The sequence below is a fragment of the Amphiura filiformis genome, chromosome 3 (genome assembly GCF_039555335.1).
Source record: "Amphiura filiformis chromosome 3, Afil_fr2py, whole genome shotgun sequence".
NCBI classification, from domain to species: domain Eukaryota; kingdom Metazoa; phylum Echinodermata; class Ophiuroidea; order Amphilepidida; family Amphiuridae; genus Amphiura; species Amphiura filiformis.
This window is the reverse complement of record NC_092630.1, coordinates 8802559-8819649: the sequence shown is the minus strand read 5'-3', so window position 1 is coordinate 8819649 and position 17091 is coordinate 8802559. Positions and strand designations below refer to the sequence as shown.

The window sequence follows — 17091 nt, the reverse complement described above, 5'->3', positions numbered from 1 at the left end:
AATGCAATGTACAAGCCGTACTGTTTACCTTTGCCTTTGGGTACGAAGTACACAGTTTGAATAATGCATGCATTTCAACTGGTGAACTACTAATTGTTTAACGTTGATTTAATTCATTTTGAAGGTGGCGAAAGCGTTCAAAGAGAGAGTAACCAAATCATTCGTGAAAAAGGACGATCTTTGAATACAAGCGAGGTGGTGCGAACATCTCCTGGCCGACTTCCATGCAAGCATGTACTTCACGTAGCGGGACCTAAATGGGAAGGCACACACATACCCAAACCGGGAGACGACCCTACTAACGAAGAAAAGTTACTGTGGGATGCTATGACAAACGTATTGAGAGAAGCCAAACGTATTGGAATGCATACCATATCGATCCGGCGATTAGTTCAGGTCTTTATGGTTTTCCAATTCATCTCTGTGCTAAGACGTTGGTTGAAGCATCGATGGAGTTCTGCATGAGAAACAAATCATGCAGTTTGAAAGAAATACGATTCACTAACATCGATGACCGTGCTTGTAATGCATTTCTGACGTATTTTCAACAACATTTTGACGATGATGATCAGATGGAATCAACTGGATCTACTAACAGTGAAGGTAAAATATTGATTATGATATATTTGTATATATATCCGTCGTCGAATTTTATTAGTTGAAAAGCTCAGAATGTATAGAAAAAGTTGATAACTATTAGAAGCTTTGTCCAAAAATGTTACCTTAAGGGGGTACTACACCCATTGGATTTTTTTGCGGGTTTTCTGCATTTTGTGGAGAAATGAGAAAAAAAATTGGTCAAAGTGGTATGCAAAATGAAGGGGCAAATCTTCTCGTTCTATTGGTGGCATCGGTATCAATGTAGCTTACATGCTTTTAAAGGTAGAAGCTCGGAAGAGGTACATAGACCTCGATTCACAATATCGAGTTTCTTTAGAATTTCAGAATTGATACCGTTAATCCAATCACTCACACTTGTTAAGCATTTGTGACAGACGCTAAAAGTATAAAAATTATTTTTTGGGGAAATTAATTAATTATGCACAGCTTTGAAAACATTAATATGCATCAATTTCATGTTATCAATGAAATTAAACTTATTTCCCCCCCTTTTAGTTGACAATGATATGCAAAATTTGTGTTCGCAAGGCAGCATATTTGTTTCAGGTTTGATAAGGTTGAAATTAAAGAACAGTAAATGCCTTGGTTTTCAGTATTAGGTGAATTTTGCTCAGTTTTCTGAGGAAATACGGGAAGCTTACAAAACATGATTTATAATGCATTTGTAATGTGAATCGGTATGTTCACAATGATAACAGCTAAATGGGACACCCTACTAGTTCACGTGTATTAACAGTTTCGTCACTTACCTGTACCGCATGCTGAAATCATTCCACTTTAAGAAAATCCATTATAAATCCAGTATAAATCCATGAAACTCACTGTATTCGCTTGCCGAAAGACTTCCGCATACATTTTTGTACAGACGCCATGATTTGGTTTTTCTAGCGGTGGGCGATTCGATACCATTTTGGTATCGGTCAATTTCCGATACAATACTTTTATTTTTATGGAACGTAGGCCTATTGAAAACAAAAATAATTATTCGAAAATTGAAAACAAATATTAAATAAAAAATCTTTCATTCTCTATTAGCGATTTCAGGTAGCGAATAAATTGTGTGTGGTAGGCCTATAGGGACCGTCGACCGTTCACAAACACTTGCTGGGGGGGCCTGAACCAAAAAAAAATTCATCACAAAAAAAAAAAATTTTCGGGGCCCCTTTAGCCTACAGACCTCCTATCAATCACATTTAAAAGTGTATAGAAACTAGTTTACGCTAGGAATCCTCATTTCATACAATTTTTAACAATGTTTCACACACCCGAAGTGTTCGTGTTCTTGAGCATTGTAAAGTTGCAATGTTCGAATCCAATCAAAGTAGGCCTAATTGCAAATCTTTTACAAAATATTTTACAAACACCACGGTTATATGTTATGAAAGATTTGAAACTATAGCCAATGTATTGGTTTTGTTTAATGTTTACAATTAATTTCAACACAAAAATTGTGTTAATAATGTTTTAAACTTAAATTGTCAACAGAAAGAGTCAGCTGATCATCAGGTTTTATGTCTTCTTTTAACATGAGTGGAAACAAAGGAACCCGAAGAATGTGCAAAGTTATTGACTTCGGCTAGCATCTTAAATTTAAACTCTGAGTCAAAAATAAGCTTTGTTTCATTAATTAAAAGAAAGTTGTAAAGTTGTTGTATCTTGTTGGTAAAGTGAAGTTTGCTACTGGTTTTATTATTACCTGTGTTGCGATTCGAAATCCCACAAAGAGTAAGTAAGTTCGTTATTAAATGTGGTAGGCCTCAGTACCCCCTCCAATCCCCAACATAGGCCTACACATGGACTCAATTAAGGCGCGGATTCAGGTGGCTGACGCCCCCCCAAATAAATAAATAAATAAATAAAGAGAAGAGAAAATGGAGGAAAGGAGGAGAGAAACTAAATTGCACGTAATTGAGTAGGCCCATGTGTAAATAACCGCACAGTCGGGACGATTGGAAGTAGGTCCTATAGAGGCCTGCGACTAGGCATTGCTTGAAGGCGGGTCCTCGTCCTAAAAGCACGTGAAAATTACTGCGGGTCAGCCGATATGCAGGGCCCCTCACATTTTGCCACCAAAGTCAAAAATTAAGACGGACTCCATAACGACTTCATCGATTTATGCATGCTTTAGTAATTGCCAATCTCAAGTTTTGCAAATTGATTTCGGGCCCTTTTTCTGTTTAAAGCAATTGATTCAAATAGTAGTGTAAAAACAATGCACCGAATGGCTTCAATTCGACCTTCATTTTGCAAATTTTTCAGTGGGAACATCCCCTCAGACTCCCCCTTGCGTAGTGGATAAACATATGATCATTTTCGCTCTTCTTCCAACATTTGCAAATTTAAGCCCAATTTGCGGTATAGGCTTACAGGGAAAACTTGTCCAAGGAAGGTTTCATGGACCATCATTTTACAAATTTGCGACTTTTTCAAACTAAAATTTTACACACTAGTACCAAAATGGTCCACCAAATCACTTCAATTTAGTCTTCATTTTACCCTCCCCTGCGTAATCGATATACAAGTGGCCATTTTCGCTTCTGCTTTCGCCGATTTATGTTTAAAACAATTTATAGGCCTACGATAATAGGGAATTCGAAACTTGTCCACGAAAGGCTCTCACAAATTTTCGGCCGCCAAACTAAAATTTTACACTAGTATATAGGCCTTGGCATAATAGTGCCAAAATTGTCCACCAAATCGCTTCAATTAGATCTTCATTTTGCACACGTTTTTTTTTATTTCACCCTCCCTCAGACAACCCCCTGCGTCGCGCAAGCGCGCTCCGCGGCCATTTTTTTTCATTTTGTTTTATTTTTTCTACAAATTCGACCCAAACCCCCTGACTGCTCTAGTTCGACAATGGGTACCAAAAGCTGATATCGCCCATCCCTATGAAGATTGACTACGTACTCTCGCTAAATAAAAAATCCCTTAAAAAGGGATGAATAAAGCGTCCTTATCAACCAATCAACTTTTAAGACAAATAGGTGAAAAACGATGTTTTTTCATGATTTTTTTAATTTCACATGATCCGTGCATATATCGCCTAGCTATAAATGAAAAAAATTTTTTTTAGACCAATCAAACCAATATATGGGTGTAGTACGCCCTTAAAAACAATTATTTATTGCAGTTGATCAAAATAGGAGGATTTTGCCTTTGTGATCCCGTGGAGCCAACAATTTGACCTTTGACATTTTTGTCATAACTCAAACATCCTAGATAGGTCAAACTATACATTTTCTCGATCCTTGTAACTAAAGAAAATACATTGGTATTTCAATACAATTAGGTTAAAGGAGTATTTCGTGATCCTAGCATCCTCTTTTTATGACATTTTTCAGTACATATCCACGAAAAAAGCCTATTCCCAAAATTTCAGTTGATTCCGATTTTGCGTTTGCGAGTTATGCATGATTATGTGTATTACTCTGCTCCATAGACAATGCGTTGTAATTTCGTTCTGGTGCACCAGAACGAAATTCAAATTTCACGTTATCTTTGCAAAACGAATTAATCTGCAAGAAATATTTTGTACATAAACATTATGTAGCCAGAGGTTTCCACTGATATAAAAATCTCAACTTTTTTTTTGAGAAAAGTGGGGGGATGAGGCTGTGGATCACGAAATGCCCCTTTAAGTTCAAATTTTGACCACTGTATAAAGTTCCATGACCTCTAGCAGAGCTATTACCGGGTTACCAAAAGTCTATCCTCAATTTTTGTTGTCATGTCACGTGGTCTAATTCATGATTGCGAAGAGTATTTTAGGGTACCTTTCATGCAAAATAAATGGCTCAGCTAGACCAGGGTTAAGTAATACTTGATATTATTATCTATACTAGTATTTATATCTATTATCTGTACATAACTATTCTAAATAATATACGTAGATGACTTCGTCCAAGTAGGTGGAGCATATGGATAATCGGGGAACTCTTCAAGAACACGGAGTGTTTCATCTAGTACCCCCACGTCGCTAAAGCAAGCTGGAAGATACACCCTTACCACAGCAGAAAACAAAAAGATCTCTCTGAAGAAAGCCGATCTCTCAGCCGAAAAGGTAAGTTAAGAGCAATATAATTACTAAACTAGATTACAAATAGACCATGAAACAAACATCAACCCAACAAAGAATGAAAAGTTCACTTCACTTAAGGGATGGGGTATGAACGACAGTATTTATTGTGGGACATTAGAGCACATATCGAATTGCATTCTGAATGTCCTGATGATATCAAATAATTTTGATTTTTTGACATTCGCAATGTAATACACATTTTATGGCAAATGATTAAAAATTGATATTTTTGATATTTAACAGTACTCTTTATAACTTTATAAATCTGATGATTTATACTTTAGGTGGGATGAAAAGCCGACGATCAATTGAAAATTTTGACCTTTCGAATTGAAGATATGGATTTTTTCCCAAAACACAAAAAAAATATGAAAGGTCAACATTTTCAATTGATCGTCGGCTGTTCCTCCCAGCTACATACACATTAAGAATATATCATTAGATTTATAAAATTTACTTCAAGGACTATAATATATCAAAAATGTGAAAAATATCAATTTTTAATAATTTGTCATAAAATTTGTATTATATCGTGAATTTCAAAAAATGAAAATTATTTGATATCAGAAAGACATTGTTCGTATTCAGAATGCAATTCGATATGTCTGATGTGCTCTCATGTCCACAAAAAGTACTGTCGAAACGCTGAAAGCGCTCATTCCAGATCCCTTAAGAAGGATGATTTCATCACATACTATTTTCACCTTGGCTTATAACAACTAGTTAATGTTTGGATGCGGTTTATGCATGATCGGATCATCATCTATGTCTAACTTGACATACATGGGCTTGCGCAGTATAGATGATCGATACATACGTCGTTATGTGATACAGACATTTCAAGGTTTTGCAAATATGACATAATTAAATTGATTAATATCTTACTATTAAGCCACATAAGGTGATAGAGTAGAACACAACAAACTAATGTTAAAAATGTCGAATACGTCACTATGTGATACGGCCGACGAAATAAACACCAGACCAACAAAGAATGAAAATTCACGTTACCTTCCTTAAAATTATTGTCCTTATGGATTAAGAAAGATGATTTTATTTCATCACATACTCTTTTCCCATTGGGTCACAAAAGCTGATTAATGAAATAATATGGGGTTATTTCCAATATAAAAATCTGCAAAAGTAGGGATGTTTGGATACGGTTTATGCATGATCGGATCATCCTCTATGTCTAACTTGCGTATTCCTGTCAATTACATTGTATGTCAACAGGTCGATGTCATTGTCAATACGACAAATAGAAATATTAACCTCGGTGCTGGAGGGGTTTCTGCTGCAATTATATCGGCAGCTGGTCCTCAACTTCAACAAGAATGTGATGACGAAATCGCTCAACAGGGACTCACAGGATTGGGCGTGGGTGGAATTTTGCAGACAGGTCCAGCAGCATTGGGGTGCAAAGCTGTATATCACACAGTTTGCTGTCCATACAATGGTGCCAGGTCAGAATCGGTAAGCTCTCAGAGGTTAAAGATATGACACCATTTTACGGTTTCTACATGGAACAAAAGATTATTACCATTCCATCAGCGTGCAGGCAGACGCAAATTAGAGGATCATGAAAGTTACACGATGATGTTCACTATTGCGGATATGCTATTTCGTGTCGATATTCCAATTGTGTTTCCTAATGATAAAGAAAGCTAATGGTATTTCAGAATTTCAGAAAGATACTCTTCACTTGCTCAAATATGATACCCTTCTTAGGGGCTGTGCAATAATTATGACCCCCCCCCCTCCGAACGGCTGGCAAAAAATCGCTTGCCCCCTCCTTTACACATGTCAAATTTTTGGGATCCCAATTTGCAAAGCAAACCTTAAGGTTATTAATTATTTTAAACTGTTGTGATTTGGTAGTTCACAGCATCTTACGAATGGTAGTGAGCTTTGGCAAAACTGCATTGCTCAATTCATAGCGAGCGTGTAGAAGAATATAAATATCACAGATACACTTTTATAGGTGCTGCGGTTCTTGAGTTACGTTGTAAAGAGGGCTGAAACAACAACACTTTTGTAAAACGTACATAACTCATTAACAACAATAAATTAAGCAAGTTTGCAAAGTATATGATTTGTAGAATGAAATATCAAGGCGTTAATTTTCAATAATATATTGATATAGATAATGAAAATCGATTTTTAATGTTGCTTCGACCAACAATACCTCGTCTACCCTTAAATGGTCTATATTTATGTTGCGAGCGCAGCGAGCAGGAAAATTTGCATATTAAAGCGTTTCCGTACTATTTTCCTAAGCCTTTTCAGAGCGTTTTATTTAAAAGGCGCCCCATGAATGTGTGCCAAAAATCGCTTCCCCCCCCCCTCTTGGATGGCAAAAAATTGCTTGCCCCCCCCTTTCGACTCGCCAAAAATTTCTTGCCCCCCCCCCAATTTTACACTCCCCCAGGGCTCATAATTATTGCACCGCCCCTTATAGACCCGCAGTTACCCAAATGAGCATGAATAGCTGTCACTACTGAAGGTATTTTATAAGTTTCTATCGTTTTTCATATCTTAAACCAATTGATCACAAAAGCTAAACGTTCATACATCAAACTCCCCCCCTCCGGTAAATATTACCTTTTAAAAATACAAACAAGCATTCTTCACACGTCAGTGAATTATCAATTGCTACTTTCCAACTCTTCAAAATTCTCGAGATCATTCTCGTTTTCATTTTCAACATACAACCTCTATGAACCAAACATTGTCTTTTGTCTTTATCCAGGTTTTGTGTACGTTAGTGATGAACATTCTAAAGCAAGCAAACCAAGCACGAATGCGGTCAGTAGCTTTTCCAGCAATCGGCACAGGCAATTACAATTTCCCGCGCAATGTTGCCGCTAAACTGATGTACGAAACAGTGGTCAAGTTCAGCCAGCAAAACCCAACGGGGTCACTTGTAGACATTCGTTTTGTGTTGTATCATACGGACACACCTACAATACAGGTATGTAATATATCAGAGACATTCTTAGTAGTCATTGATCTTCTCATCAACTCATGTAGTAGTGTAGCCTACACATCAAAGTGACTTTCATCGAAATATTACGACATCGAGTCAAACACAGACGATAGGTAGCAGGCACTAGGTCACTAAGGGCTCACAACTTTTTTTTTGGAATGGATTTCATTTCATCAAGGTCAGGTGATTCGCAGCCTTATTCACAACTTTGTACAGCTAGAAATCTGTCAGTTCTCAGATATTAGTTATATATCATTCAATTTATAGTTTTAGAGTTTCATATCTGTCGCGTTATTGATTCAAATATCCAAAGTGCTGACGCAATTTAACTAAAATCTTCCAATTAGATAAACTGGCCTCAAAAAGAAACTTATAATTTTTCACAAGGTCATATCTTAAAATCCTGTCTATAAAAATGAACAAAAATTACACACAGGATTACTTCAATACTCTACTCTAAACACATGTGAGTAACCAAGCAGTTGTCCAACTGACACAGCCGAACAGATTTCTTTTGCTGGGTTCCAATTATTCGCCTGTGAATGTGGTCCCGGAAGCTGTTCCGTGTCAGTGCATTTTACTGTTGTGTCAGTTGGACAACTGCTTGGTTACTGACTTGTGTTTAGAGTAGAGTATTGAAGTAATCATGTGTGTAATTTTTGTTCATGTACAGGCGAATAGTTGGAACCCAGCAAAAGAAATCTGCTGGGGTGTGAGAGTATTGAAGTAATCCTGTGTGCAATTTTTATGGAGAGGATTTTAAGATATGACCTTTTGAAAAATTTTCTTTTTGAGGCCAGTTTAGTTTGGATGCAGAGGTCATGGTATAATGAAAAATTCTAACCACCCACCTTTACAAAATATAAGCTAATAACTCGCGTTCTAAACTAATCGATTGGTAATCAGTTAATACTGTATTTACATACAACTGCCTGTTCATCAAGGCCTTTGAGACTGAAATGCAACGGCTGACACAACAGGGCATGAAAATCAGAGTTTGGACAGACGGAGAAGATGCATCACCTGGAAGACGACTGAAAAAAACACCAGGGAATGGCGAATCGCGGTCAGGTAGGTTGAACTACTACAAAGGTAAAAAAAACTACTTGTAATTTAATTTTGTTCAAGATGTATAAACTCGGGTATAAACTTTATGACAAACAAATGACAACTTAAGCTTTAGACCACATTTGTTGCATTTTTGGTATATGCAATGTTAATTATAAGACTCGTATATTCATTGAAGTGATTCATTGTCGGAAGGAGTCGAAGCAATAGCAGCAATTAAGACCAAGAAGGCTGCAACACTCTACTGTGCTGTATATTCAAAATATATAATGCCCTAGTTTATTCCTAATGCGCTTTTTCATAAGAATCAAAGTATTTCGGGGAGGTGGTGATAGTATGGATATGACTCACACATTTTGTAAGGAAATATTCTCAATGCTGATACCGCCGCCACATCAATGAGTTAATGAATTATTCCTCTACCAAAGAAAGACGACCTCTCCTTCAAAACAATTACACTTTTTAAGGTATCGTTTCTACCACAGGTCAAAGATCATACGAAAGATTTCGTAAATCCCAGAGTGGTACATTAGAAATGAAGATTGGGCAAATACGTGTTCAAGTGTGTTCCGGAGACCTGACCAAAGAGTGCACTGAAGCTATCGTCAACAGTGTTGGACCACGTCTTGATTTACAAGGTAAGCATGAATTGCACAAGGACAGTAAATGACGTGTACAATAATTCTCCTTGGTGCAAGCGTTAGTTTGTTGAACTGTTGGTTACATTAATTGTTACATCATTGTTTGTTACATCCTAATCTTAAGATTACTTGAATAAAATCCAAATTATTTTGGTTTCAATTTCGGCAGCAGCAGTGAGTTTCAATGACTGTTTGTACAAAAAAAATTATTACGAGCAAAGTCCCAGCCAGATGTATACTAGTTCATGGCACCGAATACGCCATCGAATAAAGCTCGTCTCAAGTTGATGGGTAAAAAACAGAAGACACAGAGATGGAGTCATTAGCAAGTGCCGTTGAATGGCATGGTATTTTAACATATTTTTTTATCTCTATCCTAAGGTCCAGTTTCTCAAGCCATTATTCGAGCTGGTGGAAGTTCAATTGAACAAGAAATTGAACAGCTTCGTTACAAAGGTAAGGCTGGTACAGGCAGGCTCACATCATTGCTATAAACCACTTTTCCGACCGATTTTTCCTGGCACAGCGTGTTCACTTAGTAGAGTAGATTTCAAATGATCTGTAGTGCTTCGGGAAAAGGTGGAATCTCAATTGAACCTCCGTCTTTGGCCAAAATTGTATTCTGAGTTACAGTGTAAAATGTGCATGAAGGTCGTATTCATTGGTACCTCAAGTTGGCGCGACATCTCATTTTGATAGTCAAACACCAATCAATAATCCTATTGTTGAAGAGGATAATAAATTTCTACCTTAGATGGATATGGTCTTTGTTTGCTTTGGCTAAATCCTGTTCAAGTGGTGGGTTACACGGCATTGTATTTTATATGTATGGCCAACAATTAACAATGAGAGAACTTTCTTGAACCTCGTTGACTTGGGGATGATTTGAAATGACCGCCAATTATGACTGTTTGATATTTATTGCTAGCAATGTGGAAAAAGAGACACATGTAGAAACGAAAAAAGCTACTATTTTTGTTGAAGGAGCAAAGTTCAACAAACCATAACCCCGCTTCTGGATATTGTTTGAAGTCAAATGATATACCATTTTAAAGCTTATGATGTATAATTTTCTAAACACGAAATAAAACAACATTGACCGGCTCATTCGTCGTGTACAGTCACATATGGTTTTTTCGTCATATTAGAAAGAACATGAATAAAAGACTATTTTTCATAAAATATTACGATTTGGGATATGAATCCCGACAAAAAGTAATATTTGTTCTCATATTATATTTTCCTTAGGTGATGTCGTTAAAACAGGCGCCGGAACTCTGAACGTTAATGTCATAATTCATGTTGTGACACCTCGCAATTTGAATAAACTGAAGGAAGTTGTGGGAAAGGCCCTTAATCTTGCTGAAAGGGAACGGTGCAAATCGATCGCATTCCCTGCACTTGGAACAGGTAACTTGTTCAGAAAACACGATTAGGACTTTAAGTCATAATTTCACGTATTAAAATCAGTAGAGGACACGGAATGTAACTGTGGAAAGAGTGAACAATGAGTGCAATTCAGTCAAAAACTAGAGTCAATAGATTCTGAGTACAAGCCGCCGGCAGTAAATATAACATTAATGGGTCAATTTTGACCAATTTCAAAATTTGACCTTCGACCCCTAAACTTTGACCGTCACCATTGACTTTTTGTTTTGTCTCACTAAGGTCTATCATATGCAGCATTCAGATTTGCCATACCTCGCTGTTTGAAATTTTACACATTTTGACCTTTTGACCCCAAGTACAAAGAGGTCACCATTGACTTTTTGTTTTGTCTTACTAAGGTCTATCATATGCAGCACTCAGATTTGCCATACCTCGTTGTTTCAAATTTTACACATTTTGACCTTTTGACCCCAAAGTAAGCATTGTACAAAGAGGTCACTATTGACTTTTTCTTTTGTCTCACTAAGGTCTATCATATGCAGCACTCAGATTTGCCATACCTCGTTGTTTCAAATTATACACATTTTGACCTTTTGACCCCAAAGTAAACATTGTACAAAGATGTCACCATTGACTTTTTATTTTGTCTCACTAAGGTCTATCATATGCAGCACTCAGATTTGCCATAACTCGTTGTTTCAAATTATACACATTTTGACCTTTTGACCCCAACGTAAACATTGTACACGGAGGTCACCGTTGACTTTTTGTTTTGTCTCACTAAGGTCTATCATATGCAGCACTATAACTTGACATATCTTGTTGTTCAAATTTAGTTTGTATTGCATACGGGGTCAAAGGTCAAGCAATGGTCAAGCTGTGAACACCCTGAATACCCATGCCACTAGTGACCAACATGTATTAATTAGAGCTTCGGCGCATTTTGTTTGTAAAAGAAGAGGCAGATTGCCAGAAAGAAAGAAAGAAAGAACTAGAGCAACTGTGCCCTTTGCAAGGGCACGAGGTAAGTTAGGCGTATGACTGTGATGACATTCGGTTGACCTTTTCGGTTTTATATTCTGAGCAACGTTAAATTTGACCTCGGATGACCTTTTCGGTTTTACACTCCCCAAGTGTTAGGGATCATTTGCCGCAAGTTGCAGCCTGATCGAGCAACTTTAAATTTGACCTGACCTTTGAACTTGGATGACCTTTCCAGTTTCATACTTCTCAAGTGTCAGGGATTATTTTCCCCTAATTGCAGCCCAATCAGAGCAACTTTAAATTTGACCTGACCTTTGACCTCGGATGACCTTTGCGGTTTAATACTTCCCAAGTGTCAGGGATCATTTCCCCGACTTACAGCCCAATTGGACCAACTTCAAATTTGACCTGACCTTTGACCTCACATGACCTTTGCGGTTTCATACTCCCCAAGTGTCAGGGATCATTTTCCCGAATTGCAGCCAAATCAGAGCAACTTTAAATTTGACCTGACCTTTGACCTCGAATGACCTTTGCGGTTTAATACTTCCCAGGGATCATTTCCCCCGACTTACAACCCAATTGGAGTTCAAATTTGCCCTGACCTTTGACCTCACATGACCGTTGTGGTTTTATACTCCCCAAGTGTCAGGGATCATTTCCCCCGACTTACAGCCCAATTGGAGCAACTTTAAATTTGATCTGACCTTTGACCTCACATGACCTTTGTGGTTTTATACTCCCCAAGTGTCAGGGATCATTTTCCCGAATTACAGCCTAATTGGAGCAACTTCAAATTTGACCTGACCTTTGACCTCACTTGACCTTTGTGGTTTTATACTCCCCAAGTGTCAGGGATCATTTTCCCCGAGTTACAGCCCAATCGGAGCAACTTGTAATTTGACCTGACCTTTGACCTCACATGACCTTTGTGGTTTTATACTCCCAAAGTGTCAGGGATCATTTTCCCCGACTTACAGCCTAATTGGAGCAACTTCAAATTTGACCTGACCTTAGACCTCACTTGACCTTTGTGGTTTTATACTCCCAAAGTGTCAGGGATCATTTTCCCCGACTTACAGCCTCATTGGAGCAACTTCAAATTTGACCTGACCTTTGACCTCACTTGACCTTTGTGGTGTTATACTCCCCAAGTGTCAGGGATCATTTCCCCGACTTACAGCCCAATTGGAGCAACTTTAAATTTGACCTGACCTTTGACCTCACATGACCTTTGTGGTTTTATACTCCCAAAGTGTCAGGGATCATTTTCCCGACTTACAGCCTAATTGGAGCAACTTCATTTGACCTGACCTTTGACCTCACTTGACCTTTGCGGTTTTATACTCCCTAAGTGTCAGGGATCATTTTCCCCGAGTTACAGCCCAATCGGAGCGACTTGTAATTTGACCTGACCTTTGACCTCACATGACCTTTGCGGTTTCATACTCCCCAAGTGTCAGGGATCATTTTCCCGAGTTACAGCCCAATCGGAGCAACTTTAAATTTGACCTGACCTTTGACCTCACATGACCTTTGTGGTTTAATGCGGTCATATTTCAACATTTTACTTACCCCCCACCCCCTTATTCACCATTATTGCGTCATCTGTAGAAACTATAGTGGGATTATTGATTTTCATAAATGCATCATGGGAAGGCGTGATGCAGTTTTAGCCAAGATATCACCCCCCCCCCCCCCCCCCCAACACACACACACACCCACACACCCTATAGCCATCAGTGGAAATGATGTAGCTGTTATAATTATCTAGCATACAGGCATCACATCACAAGTTACACTCAAGATATGTAACAAAATTGGCATCTGAACATACCTCAGTTTGTTTCGTGTGAATCGCCCACTTGGGGTTTCATACACCCCAACTGGGCTGTTCCGTTGAAATTCATACAACCTCTCCGGAAGACATTATCTTAATCTCCCACACAGGGCGTGTGAATTTCGAATGGGCCTACCTCAATGGGTGACTCCGTTTGTAATATTCACTCCCTGTGTGGACGATTCCAGTCATGTCTTGCATGAAGGGTGTATGGATTGCAGTTGGAATAGCCAACATTTACACGTTTTGATGTATGGATTGCAGCTGCAATAGCCAGGCGGCGACTGGTATGATAGAGCCGGCAACTTGTGAAACCGCCCGGCCGTATGACATTTTCCACACGGTTGACGATGGAAATTTACTGAATTTAGAGAATGCACGGCACTCACCACCTGGCAATAGACCAATCCTGACGAAAATTTACACGTTTTGAAGCACAGACAGCAGAACCATTGCCTGTGGTTATCTCTTGTTTATCAAAACACTAGACTAGATGTCTCCATGTTTTGCCCCTAATTATAATGGGGGTGCGGCACATATGAGGCAAAAATGACCATTTTTGACCCATGTGACCCCTGCATGACCTCCGATATTAAAACATTTTAAGACTTTTGTAGCCACTTACCCAATACGGCTTGGCTATGCGTTTGGTCCACATCCGATCACGGATGTAGCACTAGTAGTCAATTCTCGCTATTCGCAATAAGGGCGCCGCCAGCGGTTTGCGATGTAATCGTGATGTATCATGGGAAAAGGTCGACATCCAAGTCCGCGCAATACGAATATTACCATGCTATTACATAGGAACACGTGACAATATTTTTTAGTTTGTCAAAATAAAGGTGTTACACGCGAATCGATACTCAATAATACTTAATAATGTGATTTGAAATGTGCACAATTATTTTTTCTCTGTCGATTTGCGTGTAATACCGTTATATTGACAAACTAAAAAATATTGTCACGTGTTCCTATGTAATAGCATGGTAATATTCGTATTGCGCGGACTTGATGTCGACCTTTTCCCATGATACATCACGATTTTCCCATGATACATCACGATTACATCGGCGCCCTTATTGCGAATAGCGAGAATTGTGAGAAAGAAAGAAACAAACAAACAAACAGCAAGAAAAAAATAAGTTAGGCTGCACGCCTAACTTAAAGAATTAGCGTAAAACAGAACAAGCCGACTTTGTCGTCGGCTTGTAAAGATTGAATTTTCATTATCGTGTATTGAAAATCACTGTTGTGTACAATTCTGTATAGCACACTAACAAGTAGGCTAATTGATTGAACCCCCGACACAGCAGTTTTACGTCGGGGACACCGCAGTAATGGCGTAGTCGGATTGGTGCATATAAGAGTAAAATTTTACTTTAGCATGTACAGAGTTACTGAAAGATGAAGGCAAGTATTACAGTGCATCAATTGTTCGATTGATCTGTCCCTGTTCTTCCAGGAAACATCGGGGGAGACCCTGCTCAGGCTGCTGGATATCTCCTTGATGCTATTGGAGAATTCGCAGCAAGCGGGAAGGCAAAACACCTGTTACTGATCAAGTTGACCATCTTCCAACCAGCATTGATGAAAGTGTTTCAAGATCAAATGCGATCCAAAGAAGGCGATTCATATTCTGCACAGAAGACATTTTTACAACGTGGTGCAGGTAGATGCAGATATATCAATTCTATATTAATGTAAAGTGACATTGTCAAAGGGTCAAAGAATGAGAGTTCGTCACTAAATGCATTTAAATAATTTGTAATTATCAAGAAAATAGGTACCATGATTACGGTATATGGTTATTAGTTACAAGTTATAATATATAATTTATTTTTGAATTTTCATTTGTCAAGTATCGGTAATTAATGTTTAATTTTGATTTATTTGGACTCTTTAGACCTTGTCAAATGGGTAATTTCTAAGGCGTCCTCTCAAGATGACCAAGGAGCTTCGAACTTCGGCAGATTTTCCATAGGATACAGAGACGGCACATATGTCGATAACGCACGCGATACATTGATTCTACACATGTATGCTGGACAAAAAAGTGACTTACAGAATGCCAAAATGAAAATTGACGAATATATAGAAGAAGAGTCTGCCAGAGATGTACGTACTACAAATAAAATTGAGATCACATCGTTTCTTTTTCAATGGATTTACTATATAAAGTAGGAAATTGAGTTATGTTATGGTATTACAATTAATACTGAAAACCAACGAAATTAACAAGTGAATGCGCAAGCTGCGGATACAAAATTGTAGAATATGCCGACATGGGAATCAAACCTGCAATTTGTGTGCTATGCAGACATCCAAACCACTAAACTCTCGGCTCTCCTTAAAACTGAACCCAGTAACTGATGTAGGACATTGATGTAGGACACACTATCAAATAATGATGCTTTTATTTATCGCCACTAGAGTTTATAATGTTGTTTAATTTGCCATAATCAGTCCCGTCTCTTTAAAAACTTTAATAGTTATTTGAGATAACTTCGAGATCACCATTGTCGTTGTTCTTGTTGCTGTTTTAGGAGATAATGTACGAAAGTGAAGTTTGGGGAGAGCTGGACGAGCCAAAAGTTAACAAGATAGCTGCCATTGCAAGAGAGAACATGGTACAGATTTCTGTTGTGAACATAATATACTCGCCTGTATTTATAGTATTATAAATATGATTTGGATTTGCTTTAAAGACAATATTGGCATATTCAAAAATTAGATATGAAAATTCACTTTCCAAGTTGGACATCAACTTGAGAAAAAGACTTTTCAACTGAATGTCGTACCTATAGTTAATGATTTACTACTACTTTAATTCTACAGGTTAAAATTGAACCCATCTTGGATGGAAGGGCTAAGCGAATTATGATCGAGGGGAGAAAAGTTGACGTCAACAAAACCAAAGCTGATATGCATAAGTACTTCACTGAAATACAACTGGAGAAGAAGAGGGAACTTGAAGACCGTCTGACAAATAAAGAAGTGGAATGGCGTTATATAGATACTAGTACTGGTCAGTACACGAAGTATGGAGATGACATCAACCCTCTAATAGAGCGCGCATACCAAATGAATAAGTCTTATAAAGACTTGGAACTTGAAGATGGATCAATTCGCATTGATTTCAGGACAATGGAAGAAGACACCGGATTTGGGCGTAAGACTGATGTTAAACGCGTTGATCTAAAGAAAGGTATGTTTTATCATAAATATATTCAAAATAAGGTAGGAATGTAACAACGTTTATGGTAAAAGGTAAAATAAAACAAAGTGTTAATATTTTGACAGAAAAAACCCCATAGACATAGATATATACGGTCAAACTGTTTCAAAAATAAAGTTGCATATTAAATTTGATCAATTTGATTTATATATCGGTGCCAGTTCTAAATATATAAATGTTTTAATATGAGGAGAGGTGTCGGCCACTGTCGGCTCAATTCGCTCATGCATATTTAACAGCAAATGC

At 37.9% G+C, this 17091-nt stretch overlaps 1 protein-coding gene across 3 annotated transcripts in view; it reads left to right on the top strand.

Moving 5' to 3' along the window:
- LOC140147985 (protein mono-ADP-ribosyltransferase PARP14-like) overlaps positions 1 to 17091 on the top strand; it is a 46945-nt gene that overhangs the window by 15764 nt on the left and 14090 nt on the right. For 2 of the 3 annotated variants that reach the window (XM_072169804.1, XM_072169805.1), the window contains exons 1-12: positions 465 to 603; positions 4515 to 4684; positions 5936 to 6175; positions 7452 to 7673; positions 8633 to 8759; positions 9242 to 9394; positions 9779 to 9853; positions 10646 to 10807; positions 15073 to 15279; positions 15514 to 15725; positions 16154 to 16237; positions 16446 to 16815. In XM_072169804.1, the coding sequence (XP_072025905.1) occupies positions 7470 to 7673; positions 8633 to 8759; positions 9242 to 9394; positions 9779 to 9853; positions 10646 to 10807; positions 15073 to 15279; positions 15514 to 15725; positions 16154 to 16237; positions 16446 to 16815 (1594 nt within the window). In that variant the 5' untranslated portion in view covers positions 465 to 603; positions 4515 to 4684; positions 5936 to 6175; positions 7452 to 7469. Of the gene's footprint in view, positions 1 to 124; positions 604 to 4514; positions 4685 to 5935; positions 6176 to 7451; positions 7674 to 8632; positions 8760 to 9241; positions 9395 to 9778; positions 9854 to 10645; positions 10808 to 15072; positions 15280 to 15513; positions 15726 to 16153; positions 16238 to 16445; positions 16816 to 17091 lie in introns of those variants that run through there. The other variant, XR_011858428.1, reaches the window with a different exon arrangement.